Source organism: Cervus canadensis, chromosome X (assembly GCF_019320065.1).
Source record: "Cervus canadensis isolate Bull #8, Minnesota chromosome X, ASM1932006v1, whole genome shotgun sequence".
NCBI classification, from domain to species: Eukaryota; Metazoa; Chordata; class Mammalia; order Artiodactyla; family Cervidae; genus Cervus; species Cervus canadensis.
In genome coordinates this window covers 115519714-115542872 of record NC_057419.1, presented here as the reverse complement: position 1 = coordinate 115542872, position 23159 = coordinate 115519714, and the positions used below count along the sequence as shown (strand labels likewise).

Here is a 23159-nt window from a genome sequence, read left to right as displayed (position 1 = left end):
AAAATATTTTTATTGATCTTGTTTTTTCCCCAGGGTCATATTATAGGTGTACCTTAGGAGAAGCTAGTTTTAATTTAGGATAGTGGTTGGTTATAAACGACAAAAAAATTTTGTTGTGGCCTAGCCTGCAATGGTCTAACACCAACCTGCATTCTCCCTGGCCTATGCTGCTAACTCTGACCTTGGGCTTCTGGGAATAAACTGTGTTTCTGTTAGTCACAGCCCTTATTTCCACCCTAGCTTTGATGCTTCTCCCCTATATAAATCTTTCATTGTAATTCTAGATGCCTGCAAATATCAGAAAAAGTGGCAAGGGTACATAGAGCAGTGTTCACCTCCCTGTTTTTTTCTTATCTCTGGAGCCAGTTGTATAGAACTGCCAAGAAGGAAATTTCCACTTAAACCAGAACCTTTCAGCGTGGGCATCGCTGCCCTGTGGCAATTATTGATACTAGGATTGCTGTTGTTGGTGCTCTGCTTGACTTTCAGTTTGTGGCCATCAATTGACAGAATTAAAAATTGACTCTGGTCTATCTGCTCATTTATTGAAAGGGACAGTCTGTTCCAGAAAAGATGTTGTCCAGGAAAACAGACTTTATACCGTGCCCAGAAACCAAAATTGGATGGGTCAGGGCCCAGGCCTGCAAGCTATTGGGTCCCTGGAGTTCATGGTCTCACATGGGCCATGGGTAACCTTGCTCTGGAACCATAGGCAGTTGGACAATGTGTGTTGACAAGGTCTGGCTCAGTTTTGACATCCTGGCAAGCCAGCGGTAAAGGCTGTGTCCCCTTAATTTAAACAGCAGTCCTAGCCAGGCCTATAAGAAATGAGTAGAACAAGAGCTCCTGAGGGAGATTTCAAAGAAAGAAAGAACAGCAAAACTTTTTGAGAGTAAGAGGGTCACACTTGGCTTCTGAGGTTTCAGCTCCCTCTTGAGTTTCTGTCACTTTCATGCTGAACGACCCTCCCATAAGCCTCAGACAAGCTGAGAATATCAAAGGTAACATTAATAAATCACACTGAGAAAAATAAAAGGAAAACACAATTAGCATAGAGCAGACAAGGTCACAAAATCCGTAATTCTAAGAGTCCCAGGAGAAGCATGGAGCAGCTTTAGAAAACACATTTCTTTTGCCCCTAAACCACAAAGGATGGTTCGTATGCCTTTTATGCATCTATCTGGGTGCCTCTCCTCCCCATTGTGGGTTTCCCTGAGAGAAATACCATCTTGTTTCCCTTTAAGTGTCAACTCTGTTTTCCCTTTTTGGAATCTACTATGCTACTTTCAGGGTCCCACCTACCCCTTCCAGATGCAGTCTGAAGAACTGGTCTATTTCCCAAGAGCATGGTGATTAACTGACATTCTTGAACTCCAAGGTAGGTTCTGGCCCTTCAGAGCATATCTGGAGTCATTCTTTACAACCCATTGCTGGGGTGTTCTGACCCATCTATTCCCCATTGAGGGATCTGGAAGTGGCTTAATATGGTTTAACATTCTTGGCATCCCTTCATAGACAGCATCAATAACAGAGTGAAGGCAGTCATTTTCTCACAAGGTTGAGGGAGGTAAGGAAGAGGGCAGGATCTTCCCATAGTAAGATTTGTTCCTGGCAAGTACGGAGGACATTTTTCACAAGGGCTTTGTTCTTTGCTCTATTTATTTATTTTTTATTGAATATACTTGCTTTACAGTGTTGTTACTTTCTTCTGTACAGCAAAGTAAGTCAGCCATACATATACATATATCCCCTCTTTTTTGGATTTCCTTTGCGTTTAGGTCACCACCGGGCTTTCCTGGTGGCTCGGACGGTAAAGAATCCTCCTGCAATACAGGAGACCTGGGTTTGATCCCTGGGTTGGGAAGATCCCCTGGAGGAGGGCATGGCAACCCACTCCAGTATTCTTGCCTGGAGAATCCCCATGGACAGAGGAGCCTGGTGGGCTACAGTCCATGGGGTCAAAAAAAGTCAGACACGACTGGGTGACAAAGCACAGCACAGCACAGTAGGTCTACACACTGGGTAGAGTTTCCTGTGGTGTACAATAGGTTCTCGTTAGTTGTCTATTTTATACACAGTGCTGTATGCATGTTAATCCCAATCTCCCAATTCATCCCACCCCACCTTCCCCCCCCACCCTGGAATCCTTACATTTGTCTATATATCTGTGTCTCTATTTCTGCTTTACAAATAAGTTCATCTGTATCAGTTTTCTAGATTCCACATATATGCATTAATATACGATATTTTTCTCTTTCTGACTTACTTCACTGTATAACAGGCTTTAGGTCCATCCACATCAATACAGATGACCCAGTTTCATTCTCTTTTATGACTGAGTAATATTCTGTTGTATCCGTTCCTCCATTGATGGACACTTAGGTTGCTTCCATGTCCAGGCTACTATAAATATTGCTGTTATGAACATTGGGCTAGACTTTTGCAGTAATAAGCTTCATTTGTGCCTTTCATGTTTTTATCACTGTCGTTTTCTACCTCTCCATATCTCCATTTTCCCTAAGCCAAGAAGTGCTCCCAGACAGTGAGATCTTCCATTGTGATTTCAGTGTTTGCTCTGGAGAAATATGTGGACACCCAGTTTGTATAGATTTAAAGAATTTGTTAATAGTAAATTGACTGTTTAGTTGCTGTCTTGAACTAGAGGGCCATTATTTCAAAGAACAGAACCTATGTTACAAAGAGGTGACAGAGATGCTATCAGGATTCCCAGGAAGCCCAGGCCTTCCCAAGTGTAAAACATGTGGGTCTTGCCATATGGTTGACTTGAATTCTGATTATTCCAGAGTCAAGATTTCCTTTTAAAGCCAAGGGGGGAGCACTAAGGCCCATTTCTGATTTTGTACATAATAGAGGAAGCAAACAACAGGAACAATAATGAAAAGCAGACTAGTGCTCTTTGGGAGATTATAACTATATTTGCATAAACTTTAGTATAGTTGCTTCATCTAGGTTAGGCACTAAAACAGTTTCTGTTTTTACTGACTTTTGTTTCGATAAGTGAGGACAGACTGAAAAAATATGTCTAAAGCTGAAAATTATGGATTTATTTGGTACAAGATACTTCCTTCAGCATACTTCGCATCATGTTTTCCAGGAATTGATGAGAACAGTTTGCATGTGATCAAGAAGGCTTCTCCTCTATCAAATACTCTTGGCATTATAAAGGACAGCATAACCGATGCAATACCACAACTAATTAGAAAAGTGTGCTAGGAGAAAGCAACATGGAGCAGTTGGAAACCCAAAACACAAGACTGTTTTACAGTCAGCAAATGCGTCTCTTATGATTGCAACATCCATGCTTCCAGATCCAGTTTCTCCTTTTGGTTTGCATGAGCCTGCTTTCTCCATTCTAGATTGTTCTTCTTAATCTTCTTCCCAGGCTCTTCTTTTCTCATTCTACATACTCTCCCTGTATAACCTCTTCTACTTTAAGATTTTCAAATACCACCAGTATGCTGAAGACTCCAAAATCTCTAGAGACCATTCTTCAGCTGAGGTATATGTAACTAAGCTTTGCAACCATAGATCCAGTTGTCAGTTTGTGTCCCACAGGCACATAAATCTCAACATAACCCAAAATTGAACCTCTCATCTCCTTCCACACACTCTCCCCACTCTCAAAGAATTCCTCCCCACCTTGCTTCTTGTACTACTTATTTTGGCAAATAGAGCTGCAGTTCATTCATGTTTACCTCTTCTTTGGTCCCAAGCTTTCCTGCCTTGTTCTGTATTCTGTAGGGGCGCTGGCCCAGTTTGCCAGGTGCCAGCCAAATTCTATCATTAACTCAATGTCCATCCTTGGATATCTCCCTTGGATCCATCCATTCTCCTCTCTGAACCTTACTTTCTTCTCTCTGAGGACACTTCTAGCTCCATATTTCTGAGTCTTTCCCTTGCCTGGAGTGGGGTATATTCAATAAAGAGCCTTCATCTTAATCTTTGGCTTAGCTAAGTGTTCTGTGTCAGACTAGACTGTTATTAAACACTCATATTCGTGGAAAGAAGTATATTATTATAAATTATGTAAGACCTAGCATTTAACAGTGATTAATGAGTAATGGAGAACAAGATTTGTTTCCATGAATTTTTAGTGTTTTAATCTTCCATGAACATACACAGTAGAATAATGCTCAGATTTCCAAATTGGAACACAACAGAAAGAAGCTGATTATTGGATTTCACTCAGAAAAGCAAGTTAGAAGTTGCCTATATGCATCATAGAACAGATGACATTGGTAAAAGAGCCCCTACTTAGAAACAGCATGCGTTCACACAGATATGTGATCCCTGAATGGGTGACACTTGAGCAGTTTGAAAATGGAAATATTTTTGAGTCTTAAACTGTCCTCAATATAAATGAAGAGAAATGTGTGAAAACCTTTGGTTTACAGATACAGTGCTATAAAGAGACATTCTAGAGCAGAGTTGAGAGAACTTTTCTTTCCTAACTACCCCAGAAAACACTTTCAACACCTTGTGGACATGGCCCTTCCACTTTATTTCTAAGGAGCCAGCTGCAATTTTACATGTTGAATACAATCAACACCTTGTATGTGCTGTGTGCCAAGTTGCTTCAAGTCGTGTCCGACTCTTTGCTCCTCTGTCCACGGGATTCTCCAGGCAAGAATACTGGAGTGGGTTGCCATGCCCTCCTCCCAGGGATCTTCCTGAACTGTGTCTCTTAAGTCTTCTACATTGGCAGGTGGGTTCTTTACCACTAGCGCCACCTGGGAAGCCAGCTGCACTTTTACCCCTTTAGAACGCTCTTAAGATGTGGAGTTCAGCCACAAAAGTATATTTGAATGCTCTTCGCTTTGAATTCCAACACACAGCTAGAGAATTGGTACCCTGAATCCCCAGTGTTAAGATCAGAGGCCTTGGTTAGGCAGGAGCAACCCTGCCTCCATCATCGAACCTGTCCCAGATCCTCCAGCTATTACAGAGACAGAAGGCGACCCCGTATCTGCCTGATCCAGCACCCATGCTCTTCCCACAACTTCAGTGTTGCCTTCAGTTCATTTGGCAATGCCATTCTCCAAAGTGCTGATTCCTGCTGGTTTTAGTCTGCTCAAGTTCGTATCTGTGGGCACTGGAGCCGAGAAATGGCACTGCAATAGTCTTATCATGTTTGTAAGCCTACAGTGCAGTCTGATATAGTCATTTGAACAAAAAATGAAAGGCACATGAGTCTGTTACAAAACTTCTAACTTCATATGGGTTAGTCTGTTCTATTCAACAAACATATGTCAGAAGCCACGTTTATCAGGATGCTTAGCAGTCAGCAGGTACTGAAAACCTTCTATATGACAGATGTCTCAAGAAATTAACTTCACGAACAGATAGGAACACAATTTACCTCCATTGTCCTCAGTTTAGTATATAACATGCAGGCAGAGTGGGCATTCTTGAAAATACCATAAGAACAGAGTTAGTAGAAAGTCAAAACAAAGTAATTGTTCACCAAGGAAAAGGAAACGAATAAATGATCAGTTCCTGCCTGCCCCTGCAACAGCCTTGGTTCATGTCATTCTGAAGTATAAAGTCAGAATCACACTTCCGAGGAAATGAATGGACTTCTCTTTCTTCTCTGTGTGCTAATTCCTGCCACGGTAATTGGCCTCTTTGGCTTTTCCTAAAAGTTCACTGAGACTTTTCCGGCCTCCTCTTAGGGACTGCCTAATGTATAATGCTCACCAGCTAGACTCCAGTTGTGAATTTTTAATTACGCCAGATCATTTTCAGTAAATAAAACTTCAAGCTCAATTAATGCTGTCAGATCCAATCTTTCTCTCACCGGCTCTGAGCTCCACTTTGTGGTGTTTGCAGTAATTGCCACTTCCTCAGGAAAGACGAGCTTCCCCAGGGCTGGATGTCGGCAGCCCTTTGTGTCTGCCTCTTTCCTGACTCAGGAGCAGCACGGCGGGATGGTGGAGACACTTCATCCAGAGGAGTCTAATCGTGTTGCCTGGAAAACAGAGCCAATGCAAATGGCGGATTGTAACCCCTCGGTGGCTACTGAGTGTGGCTTTCTCATGTGTCTTGTCAGGCAGTGGTTCTGCCCGCCTGATCTTAGCTAAAAGGCCAAGAAGCCATGAGGTACTGCTTCTCAAAATATGCTCCATAGGCCGGCTATGTCAGCATCACCTGGGAACTTCCTCAACCTGCTGAATCAGAGACTGGAGGTCCGACCCAGCCATCTGGGTTTTACAAGTTCTCCAGGTAATGCTGACATCTAAGTCTCAGAGCCACTGTTGGAAGGTAGGTTAACGCAAATCAAAAATCGTCATTTTTGTCTTAGTAATTCAGCTTTACTTTTGCCTTCCTTGGTTCTCCTAAGCATAGGTGGCTACTGTCTGGTTTATTTCCCTAGTATTGGGTTGGCCAAAAATATCATTTGGGTTTTTCCATAAGATGGTACAGAAAATCCCAAACGAACTTTTTGGCCAACTCAATATTTTTTTTCACACTTGCTTTGTCCCATCTGGTATGTGGTGTTGTTTTGTAACAATTAACAAGCTAACCTGCACTGGCCTCTGGGCTGCCTGAGGGCAGGAACTTATCCCACTCATCAATACATCCCCAAGGCCCAGCACGATGAAGGGCACACAGCAAATACACAGTAAACGTTTTTGAGCAAATACATTATTTAAGGTTTTATAGTTTGCAAAACTATGCCGTGGGCTTAAGAAGTAGGACTTGCAGACGAGGAGGCTGAGACTCAGAGAAGTTCGGTGAGTCAGTGGGTAGGTTGCAGACCAAGAGCTCCAGGCCAAGGCTTGCCTTGATGTGGAAAAGGTCATGGCCACAGTTCCTTAAAGAGTGCCCTCCAGAACTCAGCTCAACTCAGGAGGTCTGTTGTATTTTAGCCCTGCAAGGGCAAAGTTCTTGACTTGCTCTCAGGCAGGCTGCCCCCACCAACTGGGGTGATGTTCCTAGTAGTGTCATCTTTGTACCATTAAGGATGTTCAGAAAGGGTGACTAAGGGTGCCAGGTAGTGGGGCACAGTGCAAAGGCTGAGAACAGGAGAAGGGAAGGGAATCACAGTGAAAAATAGGAGAGGATTTTAGCATAATCTATGGGAGGTATAGTCCCTGCCACGTGGTTAGACCTTGGAAGAGGGGAGCAAAGAGGAAGCGATGTGAGCTGCAAGTGAAGCCAAAGTTTAAAGCTGCGTGTTGCTTCTCTGCCAGGCTGCCCTCCTTATACCAAGGTGACAGCAGCCTGGGAGGTACTTTGTTAGGTGTTGTTGTTATGGGAATGGATTGACAGTGATGCCACCCACCTCTCCCCTTGTGACCTGTAAGCAGTCTGGCTGGACTAAGAGGATGGGGACAAGCAGCCTATGGGCGCAGGATGAAGAAAATCAGTGGCCTGCAGAAGGCTCAAGGGCTGCAGTTTCTCATTAACTTTAGCATTGAACTCTATACAACCAGTTCACTTATATCTCTTGGGATATAAGACTTTGTAACCCACTTGTAAATCATCACAAACTGGGGTGGAAGAAAGCAGATTGTGGTCCAGGCTGTCCCTCATCCAAACGTCCGCTCATTAATCACAATGTATCGCTGTCCCATCACCACCTTGACTCTCACGTGAGAGAGATGATTGCACATCTGACCCTGTCTTTATTCTTGAGCTACAGTGCCATCTCTCTAATTGCCTGCTAGACACTGTCCATCAACACCCCAACTCGATCAGCACCCGACCAAATCCATCATCTTCCTCTCTGGCCCAGATGCCCCTCCCAACTAATCTGTCTCTTTCACTGGCACCTCCATCTTTCCAGGCATTCAACTTCCAACCTTCTCATCAGCTTTCTTGAAGACTTTATTCTCATTCTCTAGATGGAGTCACTTCTCAAGTTCAGTCTTTTCCTTTTGCTATGCTGTGCAGGGTGTCCTTCTTTCCATCCCCATAATGATCCTTCTGGTCCAAGCTCCCGTCATATTTCAGGTCTCAATCACCCTAAACCATCCAATACCAGAACTATGATCTTTTTTTGTTTGTTTGTTTGCTTCTCAATCCCCTATCTGATGGAGTAGTCCAGGACTAGATGTGAATTCAGTTGTGGTAGGACACAGTTCCAGTGGCCTCTGTGACAGTCTGTAGCCGACGTCCAAGCCCTTGGTAAAGACTTAGGTGACTAGCCAGCCGAGATGAAGGGACAGTATAATTTAGAAAGTGACTAATGTTCTTTCTTGATCTCAGTGAGGCATTCAGGGATGCAACCACCTTCCCTGGGCAGAAACAGCAAGTGTCAAGAGGTGAAGAGAGCAAAACAGCAACAATAATCTATAAGCTTCATGTTCCTGTCCCCAGTGCCCCCTGTGGTGAGTTGTGAGAGTGAGAAGTTCACGGAGGGGGAGAGGGCAAGATAATGCAAGTGTCCCAGGTGTCTTTGCCAAGAGCTCTGCAATTGCAAAGTAAAGTAATTGTGAACTTCTGTGTGAATGGTTTACCTGATCAGCTGAATGCCCTCTGCTTTAGAGATGACGATCCTAAGACACAAGGAAGTCATATGCCTTCCTGGCAGCCAGGATTAGAAGGCAAGATTTCTGAGTAAATGCTTTGAATGCCTGAGGTTGCTTCTGAGAGATCACACCCACACCAGGCTTCACAGCAATAAAGATGAGCTTTTCTCTTGTCTCAAGACCCTCAGTCATTGCCCATAGTTAAGCAAAGGGAACCTAGGGGAGGAAGCTAAAGGAAAGCACAGCTTAGAGAACTGAATTTTCTTTGCTTGATGATTAACAGAAACCATAGATCATGAGAAGAGGATGCTTTAAAGAGGTGTGGACTCTCCTTTAGACACTTCGGGTAGAAGAAAATGAAAAAGTTCGGAGCCAAGAAAGAAAAGCACTCAGGACATAACCTAGAAAGACAAAAAAATGAAATGAAGAAGCCTCATCAGCTCTAATTAAAGGAAATCAATATTTGAAGAGCCATCTTGCTCAGTAACAGGACAAGGGCAAAAATACTTCAGCAACATGAGCCTCTTAGAAAATAGAAAAGCAAGCTTTCATGGGGAAGCAATCATGATTTAAAGGGCTGCAAATGACAACCACGTGGTGGGGTGATAGGCTGTAGAGGGTACTCAAGCACCTTTTGGAAAGAATACTAGATGAGAGCTTCTATCCTTGGTAGAGTCTGTATTTTTTAAGCACATTTCCTTTTCCTGGGAGTTCTAAGGAGCTGAGGGTCATTTCTAGGGAGCAAGGAGTAGCTACCATTTCCCAAGAGAGACCTGAAGTAACCCCCAAAAAACAGCTTGGGTTTCATCTCTGTTACCACTTATAAGAACACACACTGGAAAAACACTGAAAGCCATACAAATGCAACAGATTTTTTGCTTGAGCATCCTTTCTAAGCTTACCCGTCTTTGTGATTCACGTGATGATCAACCATCAGTAACTGGAATCCAGTTTTCCCAGACCATTCTTCTTTAGGGATGGACCATATGGGATTGGTATGTCATCACTTCCTTCTCTCACACTGGTGCCAGACATCAATAATCAATCACAGAACTCTTCCACTGAGTCAAAATGCAGCCTTTTCATTTGTTTAAGAAATGTTTTTGAAGCATCCTCTTAAGAGCTAGCTGGAGAGACAGAAAAACAGTAAAATATAAACAACACTGCAGGTCTGCAGGTACCACATGCTAAGTGCCAAATAAGAGACAGTAGACACTGAGTATTATAGCCCAACTCCCCTCCTGAAATAGTATTTCAATTTCCTAGGACCCTGAAATTTCATTTTTAAAATTTCAGTGTTGTTGTGCTTAGAGCAACACAACTACTTCTCATAGATCTGAGATGAATTAATTTCAAAGAGAGCTTACAAAGTACTACAAGAAATGCAGAAGTTGCTGTATGCCACCCACCAAGAAAGTGAGTCAAGGATGTTTGAACTGCTAGGTTTGTCTCCCTCAGATACCTCTCTGACCTACAAAAATCCAGATTGGAGTGGATCTGATTGCCATTTTGGGTGAAGTACACTGGATGCCATTTCAGCATCAAATTATTCAATCAGAAACACTCTGAAAATGCTGACGAATTGAGTTAGTCATAGTTTTCCCACCTGAATACAATGTGCATAATATTGCAGGATTTTTTCCCCACTTCTCTGGTGGTGGAGACATTTGTGGAGCCTGTGGAAAATGATTTACTTGATACTTGATGGACAGCCAACCAAGCAGACAGAGAGAGTGCTGGCATTCATTACATTTTCCTACCAGGAACTCACCTGGAATTGTGTTCATATGTCTTTGAGGAGGCTGGATTGGGAGGGAGAGAGGAAAGAATCTTACCCTCGGAAGAAGATAGCTTACTCCTGAGGAGTGGGAGAAGCCTGGATCCATGCCCTCTGGGATTTTGGGCCATAGCTTTTAAGATCCAAAGAGGAGATGAAAGTCAAAAGGGCTGACAAGTGGTCTAGAGACAGACAAAATAATGATGGCTGGGGTACTCTTGTTCCAGAAGTGTAAATTGGAAACTGGCTGTAATCTCAGGCAGCCCTCTAGAACCTCATATACCCCAAATTATCACCCATATAGCCTAAAAGCAGGCAGGACTTATTCCTGAAGCCCTTGGGATTACCAGATGTTTCCTTCCATGGTCAGTATCCTTGGCAGCATCTTCATCTTTGGGTTGTCCACCCATGTTTTTCCAGATCTCTGAGGCTCTCAGTTTGCAGTTGCAGGATTTTGTCTTTCTCTTTCTTGGATCAATTCTGGAAAACTCAGGATCTTTCTTTCTCCAAGTTTCAAAATCATAGCATCTTGTCCAGACTTACCTACCTAGCTTGGAACTTTGAGGAAGAACGATGGCTCTTTCCCCTCAATGTTTGGCCAGCCTTTCTATACAACAGTCTTTAATATTGATACATCTACAAAGTTAAACTCCAAGAATCCAAGCCTGCCACTGTTCTGCTCATCCCTCCCCCACTTTCAGGTTCATTTTGCCTGTTGGGCTTCCCTGGCGGCTCAGCTAGTGAAGAATCCTCCTGCAATGCAGGAGACCTGGGTTTGATCCCTGGGTCAGGAAGGTCCCCTGAAGAAGGGAACAGCTACCCACTCCAGTATTCTTGCCTGGAGAACCCCATGGACAGAGGAACCTGGTGGATGGCAGCTCATGGGGTCAGTCACACACCACTGAGTGACTTTCATTTTCGCCCCTGTCAGTGGATCTCTGCTGCTGGCATGAAATAAACATTTTGAATTTTTGATTACTTTCACCCCTAGTTTTGGTGCCTTGCCTTCCATCTGAAATTTTTCTGAGAAACTATTTGTGTTTATTCCCCCTCCAATCTACACTTGCAGGATTTGGCAGTAGGTTAGAGGAGTCCTTATTTCTATCACTTAAAGGACAACTGCTCCAGGACCACCACCCCCACCTCCAAAGCAGCAGTTAACAATAATAAGGCAGCTGACAGCTTTTCCTGATGTCCTGTGGTGCTCTGCATTGGCCTTAAACATGGTCACTTGTCATGATTTTAAAGGATCCTTGGCTCCCAACGCACAGGTTTGGGAATTTTGTTGTTGTTGTTCAGTCGCTAAGTCCTGTCCAACTGTTTGCGACCCCTTAGACTGCAGCATGCCAGGCCTCCATGTCCCTCACTATCTCCTGAAGTTTGCTCAAGTTCATGTCCACTGAAGCAGTGATGCTATCCAACCATCTCATCCTCTGCTGCCTTTTTCTTTTGCCTTCAATCTTTACCAGTATTCTAGTGTTCTTGCCGCAAAAACCCCATGAACAGTATAAAAAGGCAAAAAGATTTGGGACTACAGCAGTTGGGATGGGTGTCTTTTATTCAAAAGAACAAGAATGCATGAACTTAGTGACTTGGGGGAACAGGGTGTTAAATGACCACCTCCTCTGAGCCTAGCAGCCTGCAAGATCAAAAGGGTCTTTGTTTCCAAAGGTTTTTAGCAAAGTTTCCCACTGCCTTCTGTTTGAGTGAGAGGCTGGGAGGAGGAAGACTCAGTGGCCAATGAGCAGAGTGTGGATTTGAGACCTGCTTAAATTTTGCAACACACAGCATATTTCATCCCTCACATGACAGCATCAGCCTTCTGAAAGAGACACTTTAGACTTCTCTGAGCTCCAATCTTTTGTCCAGTGGTTTGGTGTTATCACTTCGTTTCTGAACGAAGTTCTGAATGCCAAGGGTAACTGGTATGGTCCAGGGATGGTTAAGAAGTCCTTTGCCAGGAAGTCAGCATGGATAGGCAGGAGCAGCACTGCGTGAGCTCTTCAGCACTCTCTCAGTGGACTTCTGACACCTCCTCTGAGACAGACTATGTGGCCACTGTCCAGAGCCATTCACTCCAGCAGAAGGATCAGAGCTCACCTCGGTGACTCCCATTTCAAAGAACTGTTTTGAGGTCCTCCTGGACACAACCCTACCTGCTGGAACTTTTGCCATCTGTCGATTAGCCCTGTGCCCACGCACATCTGGATCACCTTGGCAGTTACTGGGAGTATTAGTTGCTAAGTCGTGTCTGACTCGTTGTGATCCTATGGACTGTAGCCCACCAGGCTCCTCTGTGTTTGGGATTCTCCAGGCAAAATATTGGAGTGGTAGCCATGCCCTCCTCCAACAGATCTTCCGGATCCAAGGATTGAACCCAGGTCTCCTGCATGGCAGGCCGTTTCTATCACCAGGAACCCATGGTTATGTCTTGTTCCAATCACATCCATGGAGTCACTTAAAGCTGATGGATGTGAGGCAGAATATCTTTCTTGACCCCCCAACCCCACCTCACCCCACATTTAAATACAGCTCTTTGTAGAGACCTATTTCTGATGTACTTAAAAGATTCATAAATATCTGGAAAGCTCTTTGACATTCTCTCAGACAATATTCTGTGCCTTTGGAAGGCTCTATTATACTCACTGAAAGCCAAGCTATGTATTTTTCTTTTTTACCTAAACTTTTCGTAAAAGGTTATGCTGACGTAGATCTTACTAACAAAAAAATAAAAATCTTTCTGATGAAATCAGGATAAATAATTCCACACATCATCAAGTGGGGAAAAGGGCTTTGAATTGGTTTCCATGGAAATCTGAAGATGAAGTAAAGTAATAATTTCAAGGCAGAGCAGCTGAATTGAAGATAATGGTAAAAATAGTTTGATAAAGAAAATAGAATAAAGTAATCAAGAAGCCTCCAATCAATTATTCCTCTTTGTTTACCTTCCAGTGATTAATTCGTCTGCGTTTATTAACCCGATGAGATTAAGCAGACCTTCCTAGTGATTTATTTCGTAATTGTTTCCAAGGTTTGACATAAGCTGTGGAGTTATTGAAGGTGGAGATTTAAATTCAATTACTCATGAAGCAGGTGGTGCCTCTCCTGAAAGAATATCTGGATTCACGGCCTTCCTATGCTAACATTATGAGTGAGAATTATTAATTCATCTGATAGTATCTCCCAAAGACTTTTAGAAGTCATTTGACATCCACATACTTCACAATAAGTCAGCAGCTTCAGAACTGAACTCATAGTACAGAGAACCCAGAGACAAATAAAGGATTTTATGTTAAAGACTTTTTTTTTTTTTTTTTTTGGCCAGAGCCTCCCTGGGGCCCTGGGCTGTGGTTATCATGAATGGCATCCACCAGCTGAAGCTTTGGATGTCAGAAGAATAGCATTCCTTGAATTTGACCAACGGTCCCCACTCTCTTTACCTTTGAAGGTCAGCTCTGGATAAGATCATGCTTTATTTTGACAGACAAGAGAGACAGAGAGATACACATAGACATTGAGAGATCAAGAGAGGCACCTTGCAAGTCTTTAAATGAAATGAGTGAAATGAAATGATTAATTCATTTTTGTCTCTGTGGTCATGGTTGTATATCTTTTTCTGTTCTTTCTGTGGGTATAGTAAGGATAAACAGGGTTCAGCAAACACTACTCCAGGCGCCAACTCTCCATCATCTGCAAAGGCCCGGAACACATCTAAGAATGGGAAGTAAGTGAAAAGTGCCCCCATGCATCTGACATAGCTGTCACAAAGCCATGTGCTGTCCTCATTTTGTCGTTCATTCATATTCATTCAGAGATTTGCGGAATGCCTTCTGTGGACTTCGCTTTGGGTTAGTCACTGGGGAATTTAAATGAGTGAGGCAGGTGTCAGGAATATTGGGTGCATGAAGGACTAAAGAGGGGAGAGGAGAGAGAGGGGAGCGTCAGGAGATGACTTTGGAAAGAGAGCTTTTAGGACTGATTGTGACGAAGGCCAAGGACTTATAGCAATGCGAGATTTGAACTGTACGTCTCAAAAATTCAAGAAAGGAGAAGCAGTGGTGCTGATCAATCATTTTATGCTTTGTGAAATCCATGAACATCTGTCTGATCCATACACTAAGATTTGGGGTGGATTTAGAAGAATCGGGAAAGCCATTCCATAACTGGCCTGGTTTAAGTGTGTGTACATTGTAACAATGTGTAAGTGTACACTGATGTACATGATATGTGTATTCTTTTCCTGGGGACTAACCTGTACTGTGACCTACCTGAAACTGTCTTTCTGATATTGCCAAAAACTTGGATTGGCTGAATATTTGGGATGTTAGATTTGCTCTTTGGGTTGATTCCATGCAACAGTGTTGGCTGACCTCTCTGTTTGGCTTTAGCAGAGCATGGCAATCGGAGAGCGTGTGATCTCTTGCAGATAAGATATCTCCAAGTAGGTGCTCCCTTTTCAAATTGGATGCAGCCCTTTGGTGAATGACTCGGGTCCTCTTCTTGTAAGCTCTCTGTCTCAGCGCTGTTGGGCATTGTGACAGGCAGAAATACAGCCCCGAAGGAGCACACAGCCTGCATCCAGGAGAAGATGAAAGATGCCTTCATCATGCTAAAAGCTCTAATCTAGCAATAAGCTATGTCACTAAAAGAGCACAGCTTTGCTACGAAAGGTGAATTTGTAATGGTCACATATCTTATGTATTCAGCGTTGGGCCATAAATGCTGCAGTTTGAATATGATCTTATTTTCAATTCCCAAAGTGAAAGATCTATTGGCTGCCTTTTTCCCCCTCTTCTTCTCCTGAATACCATTTCAGGTTTGCATATAAAGTTGAATGTGCGCTATCCTGGAGAATATCAAAAGCAGTGGTGAAGACGTAAGACGGCCTCTCGGAGCAGTTAGAACTCGTTTCAGTTATTTATCGCTGAACACCACAATCAAAATGCTGTATAAATTATAAAGGAAGGGAATTGATGCACACACTCTCCAGCAGCTGACTGTTTCCAAATTAGTCCCAATTCATCGTCAGCATGCGCCCACAGTTAACAGAGATGCATTGGAGAATCACTTTGAACTCCACGCTTGCAGAAACGGCAGGCCCTGTCTGGGTATCTTGTACACACCTTTCCTGCTGACACCTGCAGGGCACGGTCTCCATTTATTAGAACCTGATGTATAATTAGGGATACTTGTGATTGCTGTTGTGCTTTGAAAGGAACCTTGTTTTGTGTCTTTTGGCTTTGTGGGAACCCAGACTCTTACCTTGTGGGTGAAGAGTCTCAGTGAGCCACAAAAGAGCAGTTGGTAGAATTGGAGTTCAGATGACATAGGGAGCGCACACCTAATACCATTCCCGAGTTGTTAACATAGGAGGCCAGCATAAATACATTCTTAAGTAGATCAACACGATCTTAGAGCCCGCTTGCTGGATCTGCACAGCTCCCAAGCTTCTGCCATGGTGAGGGCCTCCCTTCCCGCACCTTCTGAGCTAGGTGTCTTTTGTCTCTCGTGTATGTGACCCACAGATTGTGCTTGTTCTTGTCAATTCTTCATTCTTTGGCCGGGGCGGGGGTTTATTAATGAAGAATAAAAAGTTCTCCAATAGACGGTGTTCTCTTCGAGGATATGTTTCAGGTTCCCTTTCTCTTATCTCCCATCAGTTGGCAGGAAGTTTGTTTTTTTTAAACTCTTTCTCTGTACATTTTCTCCTTCTCAGAAAATTTTTGTCAACAGCAGCAGTACTGACCTTCCACGAATATGGTGAGACTATCTGGGGGGGGGGGTGTCATTTTCCCACACTGTCTAGAACAGAACAGTGTCTGTCAATGTCTAGGAACACATGTTATTATTGGGCAGAGAGAGTGGTTATTTCCTGGATTTGGGGGAGTGTGGTGGGGAAGGAGGGAGTTAGGTGGGTTTCTGCCCCACCCCCTGGGGTTTTCCCCATGGGGCCTTTTCACAACAGTCAGCATCTGGGGTGGGTGTGGTTCTGCTGGCTTTTCTCATGTTATTTGACGTAATTACAGGGAGACAAGGACCAGTTTTTAAGAGTTCCTCTGTGTTATTTTGAGGCCAGATACAGGCTGGGAGATAGAAGGTGTATTCTTCTCTGAAAAGTAATTAGCCTCCTCCCTTTGGAAGACAAGTTAAGCTGCCTCAAATATTCCTCACAACCCCAAATAATAACGACCAGTATGTGTTGAGTGGGTGATACGGGCCAACCTCTGTCCCCCAGCACTTGATACATTTTGTCTCATTAGTTCTCACCTACCAAAAGCTCATGAAGTAGGCACTATTATTATTTCCATTTGATATATGAGGAAATGGAGGCTTGGAGAGGATATTGTGTGCTTATATGGGGTCTTCCAATGAACAGTTTTGGCATAACCCTTCCTTAGCACCAATAATAGTAATAATCATCACTAAAATCTATCAAACTTTGACACTGTGCCCTTGTGCTAGACCCTGGGCCACAGAGACAAACATAAGATACAATAGGTGCCCTCAAGGAACTCACAGTCTTCACAGAGGACAGAGGATGGCAACGTGGTATTCACAGAGAGGCAGTCACAGAAGCTCCATTGGTGGACCCAACACAGTCACCCCAACCAATGCTGAGGTCCAGGTGGATAAGACATCATGTGGGGATATCAATGAAGGCTTCTGAGAAGTGACCCTTGAATCCTTTAATTGTCTCCATTTATCTCCCATGTGGCAGGGCAAGGGCAGAAGAGGAAAATGCAAATTAATCACTAAGATGGACAGAATCCTCTCAAGTTGATGAAAACAAGTGAGAGTTGTGGATGAGGTCAAAGCTAAAACTGAAAAACCAATTCTGCTTTTTTTCCCAACCTCAATTCATCTGTGGCCGACCAACATGCAGTATAGCAGGCTTAGTAGATTAAGAAACCTACGGCTTAAAAGTTGTGTCATTCTGCTTGCTCAGTTTTATTGCCTGCATCTGAAGCTGGGTAGCCAGCCCTCTGTTTCAGGGAGGAACCAGATGGAATGGGATATGTCTGAGCAGCAGAGCCAGACTACCCTGGCAGTGGCTTTCAGGGAGGTATATGCAGTTTATTCTATGCTAACAGTGAGCCAAAATGACAGAACAGGAAAATAAAAAGCAGTGCAGAGCCATACCACGGAGATCAGGAAGCATAGGTTTGGCAGAGGTTGATCAGAGACCAAACAGACCAGGCTGCCATATTTAATTTAGTTCCCTCTGCTAACGTGAGTCTGTTATTCTGTCCAATGCATCAGGCCACAGACAATCCCTTTGCTGATCCATTGGGTTATTCCCAACAAGCACTTAAACCATCAAGGCTGAGCATGCATGCTAACCACTGGAGCTGTTACAGATTTTCTGTTTGTATCAGAACATGTTCATATGTCACATGAAACCAACTCTTTTGTTGACCAGATAAGGACTCAAGAAGGGTCAGTCACTTTCCCGGAGCCACGCATCTAATTAGTCGCAGATGTCAGCCTAGAATCCTGGTATTCTAATACTTGTCCTGTGCTTTCCACTTCAGCGTATGCTGCAGTTCTCCCAGATAGCAAGACACTTTGGTTAATCACACCCTCAAGGCTTGGAGCCTGGTCTCAGGATGTCCAGCTGAGTGCTATGCCCTTCGTACACCACCATACCCATGTTTGTGGATTCTGTCAGTCTCCATAAAAATGGAGACCTTGGGGAGAAGTTGAAATCATTCCATTAAAAAAAAAATGTAACAGTAGTGATGACGAAAGGAAATAGCATGCACTTTTCAAATACTTCACTATTTCACCAAAGTACCATATTCTAGTTGTGTTTGGACAGTTACCCTTTCTCAATATTACTGTTGACCTATCTTGAGCCTTTAACACACCCCTTCATCCAGAAAGCAATAAAGAGAACTTGTAGATTACTATAGCTGTTTTTCCTCAAGTCAGTCAACCAAGGCTGAGGATGTGTATGTGTGTATGTGTGTAATATTCAGAGGCATCAATTTAAAAATTAGATTGTAGGCAGTTGCAGATGATGCTGAAAAGCAATCAGTCCTCTCAGCCTGAGATGTTTTTCACATAGACTCAAGGTATGGAAAGACAAGGACCAAGTTCAATTTGCAAATGCTAGTGGAGGACATGAATATTATAGGACCAGGGCAGAGCACCCAAGTCGGTGCTTGGTAAAAGATGCCATAAATGTTGAATTCCGTTCCATAAATGTCAGCTGAAATAAATTAAACTGGAGAGGGAAGGAAGGATGCTAAAATGGAGGAAAGGGAGGACAGAAGGGGAATCTGAGATGGTTAAGTCAAACCTTGCTCACTTAACACATCTATCCAGGGCCAATCCTGGTAGCAGATACCACAGGAAGAGTGACTCCAACCTGTTTTTGCCAAATTGTCTCATAATGAACGGGCCTCTTTATCTATTCAGCAGTCTCTAGATGAACACAGTCAGGAGCACATAGCTTCATAAATAAACACACCAGTCCTTTGGTTTTAGTTGGCAGGACCCAAATGGAAAACTTTCCTGCCTTAGAATGAAGAGGCAAAGTCTTGGATGTTCTGTGTGGATTCAGTGTGGTGCAGTTTTATGTTCAGATTGAGTTGTTTACAGGTGGATTACTAGCATCCAAGTCCTGTGTACTATGATCTCATGATTATGTCATTTCCTGTCATTGAGAGCCATGTATTTCTTCTAAAACAGTAGGCTGTGACTACCGCCAAACCCCTAGTTTTTGCCTGTCTGTATGAAAGTGTGTGTGTGTGTGTGTGTGTGTGTGTGTGTGTGTGTGTGTATAGTTTCACTTCAAAATTGTGGTATGCGGTATGAATACAGCAATCAAATGGCCAAGTATTCAACTTTTCAAATCATCGCTGTAGTTCGACGCGATGATGATGCCTTAGTTTAGCTATTAGGCTAAGTCTAATATCACAAAGGTTTGTAAAAAACCAAAGCCCCAAACTCACTCACTCTCTCTTTTTCTCTCCACCTACCCTCCCTCCCCCTCCCTCTCTGCTGTTGCTCCTTTGTGGAAAAAGACAAATGACAGAGACATAAGCTGATGTCAGAACGTATTTATAAGAACAACATGGAGTGTGCCCGAGAATCAGGACATTTGTAGCCTAATTGCCTTTTTCCTCCAATATTCCACATCCAGGATAGCGCAAGACCTTTGGTCACAACAAAAAGGTCAAATCTACCCAAGAAGGTACACTTATTAATAGGACAGGAAGCTAATATAAAACATTTGAAAAAGACTTTTAATAACAAGGGGTCAGTAGCACATAGGTTTGGCATACTTTGAGCTTTCACCAAGTGCCAACAAACTGTAGATGAGGCTGTTCAAAGAGCTCCTTAAATAAAACAATCATGCAGCCTTGTGTATATTTGAAAGGACATCAGCTATGGAGTCAGATGCACCTGAATGTGAATCCTGGCTCTATCACTGATTAACTTTGTACCTACCTCAGTGGGCTATTGTGAGGATAAAATTATCATAAGCTAAGTAAGGCTCTTCTAGTGCCTGGCATGTGGCAAACTGCTTAATAAATGTCAACTAGTGATTATGCTTGCTTCAGCTGCCAAAGTACTGCAGCTGGGGACAGTGTGACCTGGCCAGTATGATCCTGACCAAATCAGAGCTCTGGTTATCTGCTTTGCCAGCTCCAGAAATGGGGATGCAGAAGCCTCAGCACCACTGGCAATACATACATCATGCCCATAGACTGAGACAAGAAAGTCCTGGACCATCCAGGAAGAAACAGTCCAGTCATGGAAATAGTTCCTAGTAGGTACACCACCGTGTCTCTGTGATGGTTCGGGGGTAGAGTATACTACCTACCATCATGATGATAAAACCCCCCTGAGGATCTGACTGCCCATGCTGCTCCTGGTTCTCCAGCTTAGTCAATAAGAGTGTTCTGCTCATGAGCCTTAGAAGGGAGGAGTCATTTTTCTCCCTTCTCACCTGCCACACAAAATCATGGGCTCCACATGCTGCTCTCTAGAACAGGGGTCCTCAATAACTCTTCTTTTTCCTCTGAGGCATACATGGTTGAGAACTCTCATTGGCACTGCTCTGGTGGAGCTCAGGTTATGTCCACTTTCCAGGTGCTGGCTGAAATTCCATTCCTCTATCTCACTTGAGAAGTCCTAGGAATGCAAGGAAGGGTGATGTTCAACAGGACTCCTCCATTTTCCTCCAAGTAACAAACCTCTGTCTCTCCATCACAGTCCCTGTCTCTCTCTCTCTTTCTCTCTCTCTCTCTGGAATTCTTTCTCCCTCCCTCCATCCCTTCTCCCCCCCCCCAATCTATCTATCATTTCTCCATCTTGCCCTTATACCTCAATATTTTTTACTTGTGGCTCAGTTCTTTCTGACCTCAAGGAATTACAGAGCCTAAATCAGTGGCATCTTCTAATGCCTCTAGGCCAAATCTGTTGTTTTTCACACAAATAACCAATCAAGCATGACCCAGTATGGTTTGCAGTAGAAGAGCTGCAAACTCTAAGAGAGTCTGGAAACACAGTGCTAGCCAAATAATTACTGTGAATCCAACACTGACTAAAAATCTGGAGTGTAGAAGCATTTAAAGGTAGAGAAGAAATTTTTAATTTGTTGAAATCCAGTTTTCACTTTTTTCTTTTCTGGATTATGATTTTGGTAGTGTATTTAAGAAATATTTGCCAGACCCAAAAATGCAAAGTTGTTTTTCTTTTTTTAAAACTATGACCTGCCTTTGGGGGAGAAAGCAAGTGTATTTATTTATTATTAGTTTAATATCTATTTGTATTTATTTATTTGGCTGCACTGGGTCTTGGTTGCAGCATGTGGGATCTTTGATCTTCCTTGAGACATTATGGGATCTTTAGTTACTGCTTGCAAACTATTAGTTGTGGCACGTGGGATCTAGTTCCCTGACCAGGGTTCGAACCTGGGCCCCCTGCACTGGGAACATGAAGTCTTAGCCACTGGACCACCAGAGAAGTCCCACAGAAGTTTTCATCTATGTTTCCTTCTAGATGTTTTATGATTTTGGTTTTACATTTAGGGCAATTATGTAATTTTAGTTTTGGATATGGTGCAGGGTAAAGGTCAAAGTTTTGTTTTTACATATGGATATCTAGTTGTTCTGGTGCCATTGTTGAAGAAGAATATCTTTTCTCCATTGGCACTTTTGTTGAAATCAAAACTCAATTATATATAATATATGTATATAATATGTATTTATTTTTTCCAGATTCTTAATTGATCAATATTTTATCTCTATGTCAATTCCACACAGCCTTGATTACCCTAGCTTTATAAGTTTTGAAATCAGATGGTGTGAATCTTTATTCTTCCTTTTTGAAGTTGTTTTGGATATTCTAGGTCCTGTGCATTTCCATATGCATTTTAGAATCAGCCTGTAAATTTCCAGAAAAAGAAAAAAGACCTACTGAGATTTTGGCAGGGATTATGTTCGATCTGTGTATCAAATATGGGAAAAACTGAAATCTTAATGATGTTGAGTCTTAAAAGCTATAAACACAGCATATCTCTCTATTTATTGAATTTGTCTTTAATTTCATTCAGCAATGTTTTGTAGTTTTCAGTGTACACATTTTTCCTGTCTTTTGTCAGATGTATCCCTAAGTTTTTCATACTTTGGATGGCATGGCAAATAGCATTCTATTATTTTAACTTCCAATTGTTTTTCTCCAAGTTTCCTTTTTCTAAAAAAATTTTTTATATTGGACTATAATTGATTTACAATGTTGTGTTGGTTTCAGTGGTACAGCAAAGTGATTCAGTTGTACATGTACATGTGTCTATTTTTTTTCAGATTCTTGCCATATAGGTCATCACAGAATATTGAGCAGAATTTCCTGTGCTATACAGTAGGTCCTTGTTGATTATCTATTTTATATATAGTAGTATGTATCTGTCAATCCCACACTTCCAATTTATCCTTCCTTCCCATCTTTCCCCTTTGATAACCATGTTTATTTTCTAAGTCTGTGAGTCTGTTTCTGTTTTATAAATAAGTTCATTTGTTTCCTTTTTTTACATTCCACATATAAGCGGAATTGATATGATATTTGCCCTTCTTTGTCTGACTACTTCACTTGGTATGATATCTAGGATATAGAAGTACAGTTGGTATTTGTATACCAATCTTATATTTTACTAACTTGCTAAGCTCACATATTAATTCCAGGAGCTTTTCTGAAGATTCCATTAGATTTTCTACACAGAAAAATGTCATCTGTGAATAAAGATAGTTTTATTCTTCTTTTCCAATATGGATTTTTTTTTAATTTTTATGGATGTGTGTTTTTCCTTGCCTTATTGAACAGGTTTGAACCTCTAGTACAGTGTTGAATAGCTATGAGTTATCTAATGTGTAAATAATTCCTACCCATTTAGCTTTGTTCAAAAGACACATAAAAGCAATGGAGCAATAGTTGGGTAATGGAAGTGTCCTCTAAAGATGATATTTTGGGGACAAATGAATGATCACTGCTTTTATCAAAAGGCCAAAGCTAGATTCCCAAAGTCTTGCACAGAAGTTTCATTATCAACAAAAAGTAGACACTCTCATGGGAAGCAGGAGGAGAACAAAAAGCGAAATGAAAAGCAAAATGAAAGATGAACTCGAAATTTCATAGGCTCGTATACACTCTTTTCCATTATCCTCATTCTCTCATTCATGTTTTCTCCCTCTTTTTCTCTCCTTTTTCCCCTCACCCCACTCCTCATTCTTTCCCTCCATGAGCTCTTTAAAAGAAACAGTATAGTGCTATGGTTAAGATGACAAATCTTGGAGCCCAGTCACTACTTTAAAATCCTAGCACTTCCTTGGGAAGTTTCTAAATCTCTTTATGCATCAGTTTCTTCACTTGTGAAAGGGACA

At 42.4% G+C, this 23159-nt stretch overlaps 1 protein-coding gene across 1 annotated transcript in view; it reads left to right on the top strand.

Annotated features, from left to right (window-relative positions):
* LOC122435699 (heparan-sulfate 6-O-sulfotransferase 2-like) overlaps positions 1–23159 on the top strand; it is an 87808-nt gene that overhangs the window by 30039 nt on the left and 34610 nt on the right. The window contains exon 3 of the mRNA XM_043459830.1: positions 13910–13996. Within this exon, the coding sequence (XP_043315765.1) occupies positions 13910–13996 (87 nt within the window). The remainder of the gene's footprint in view (positions 1–13909; positions 13997–23159) is intronic.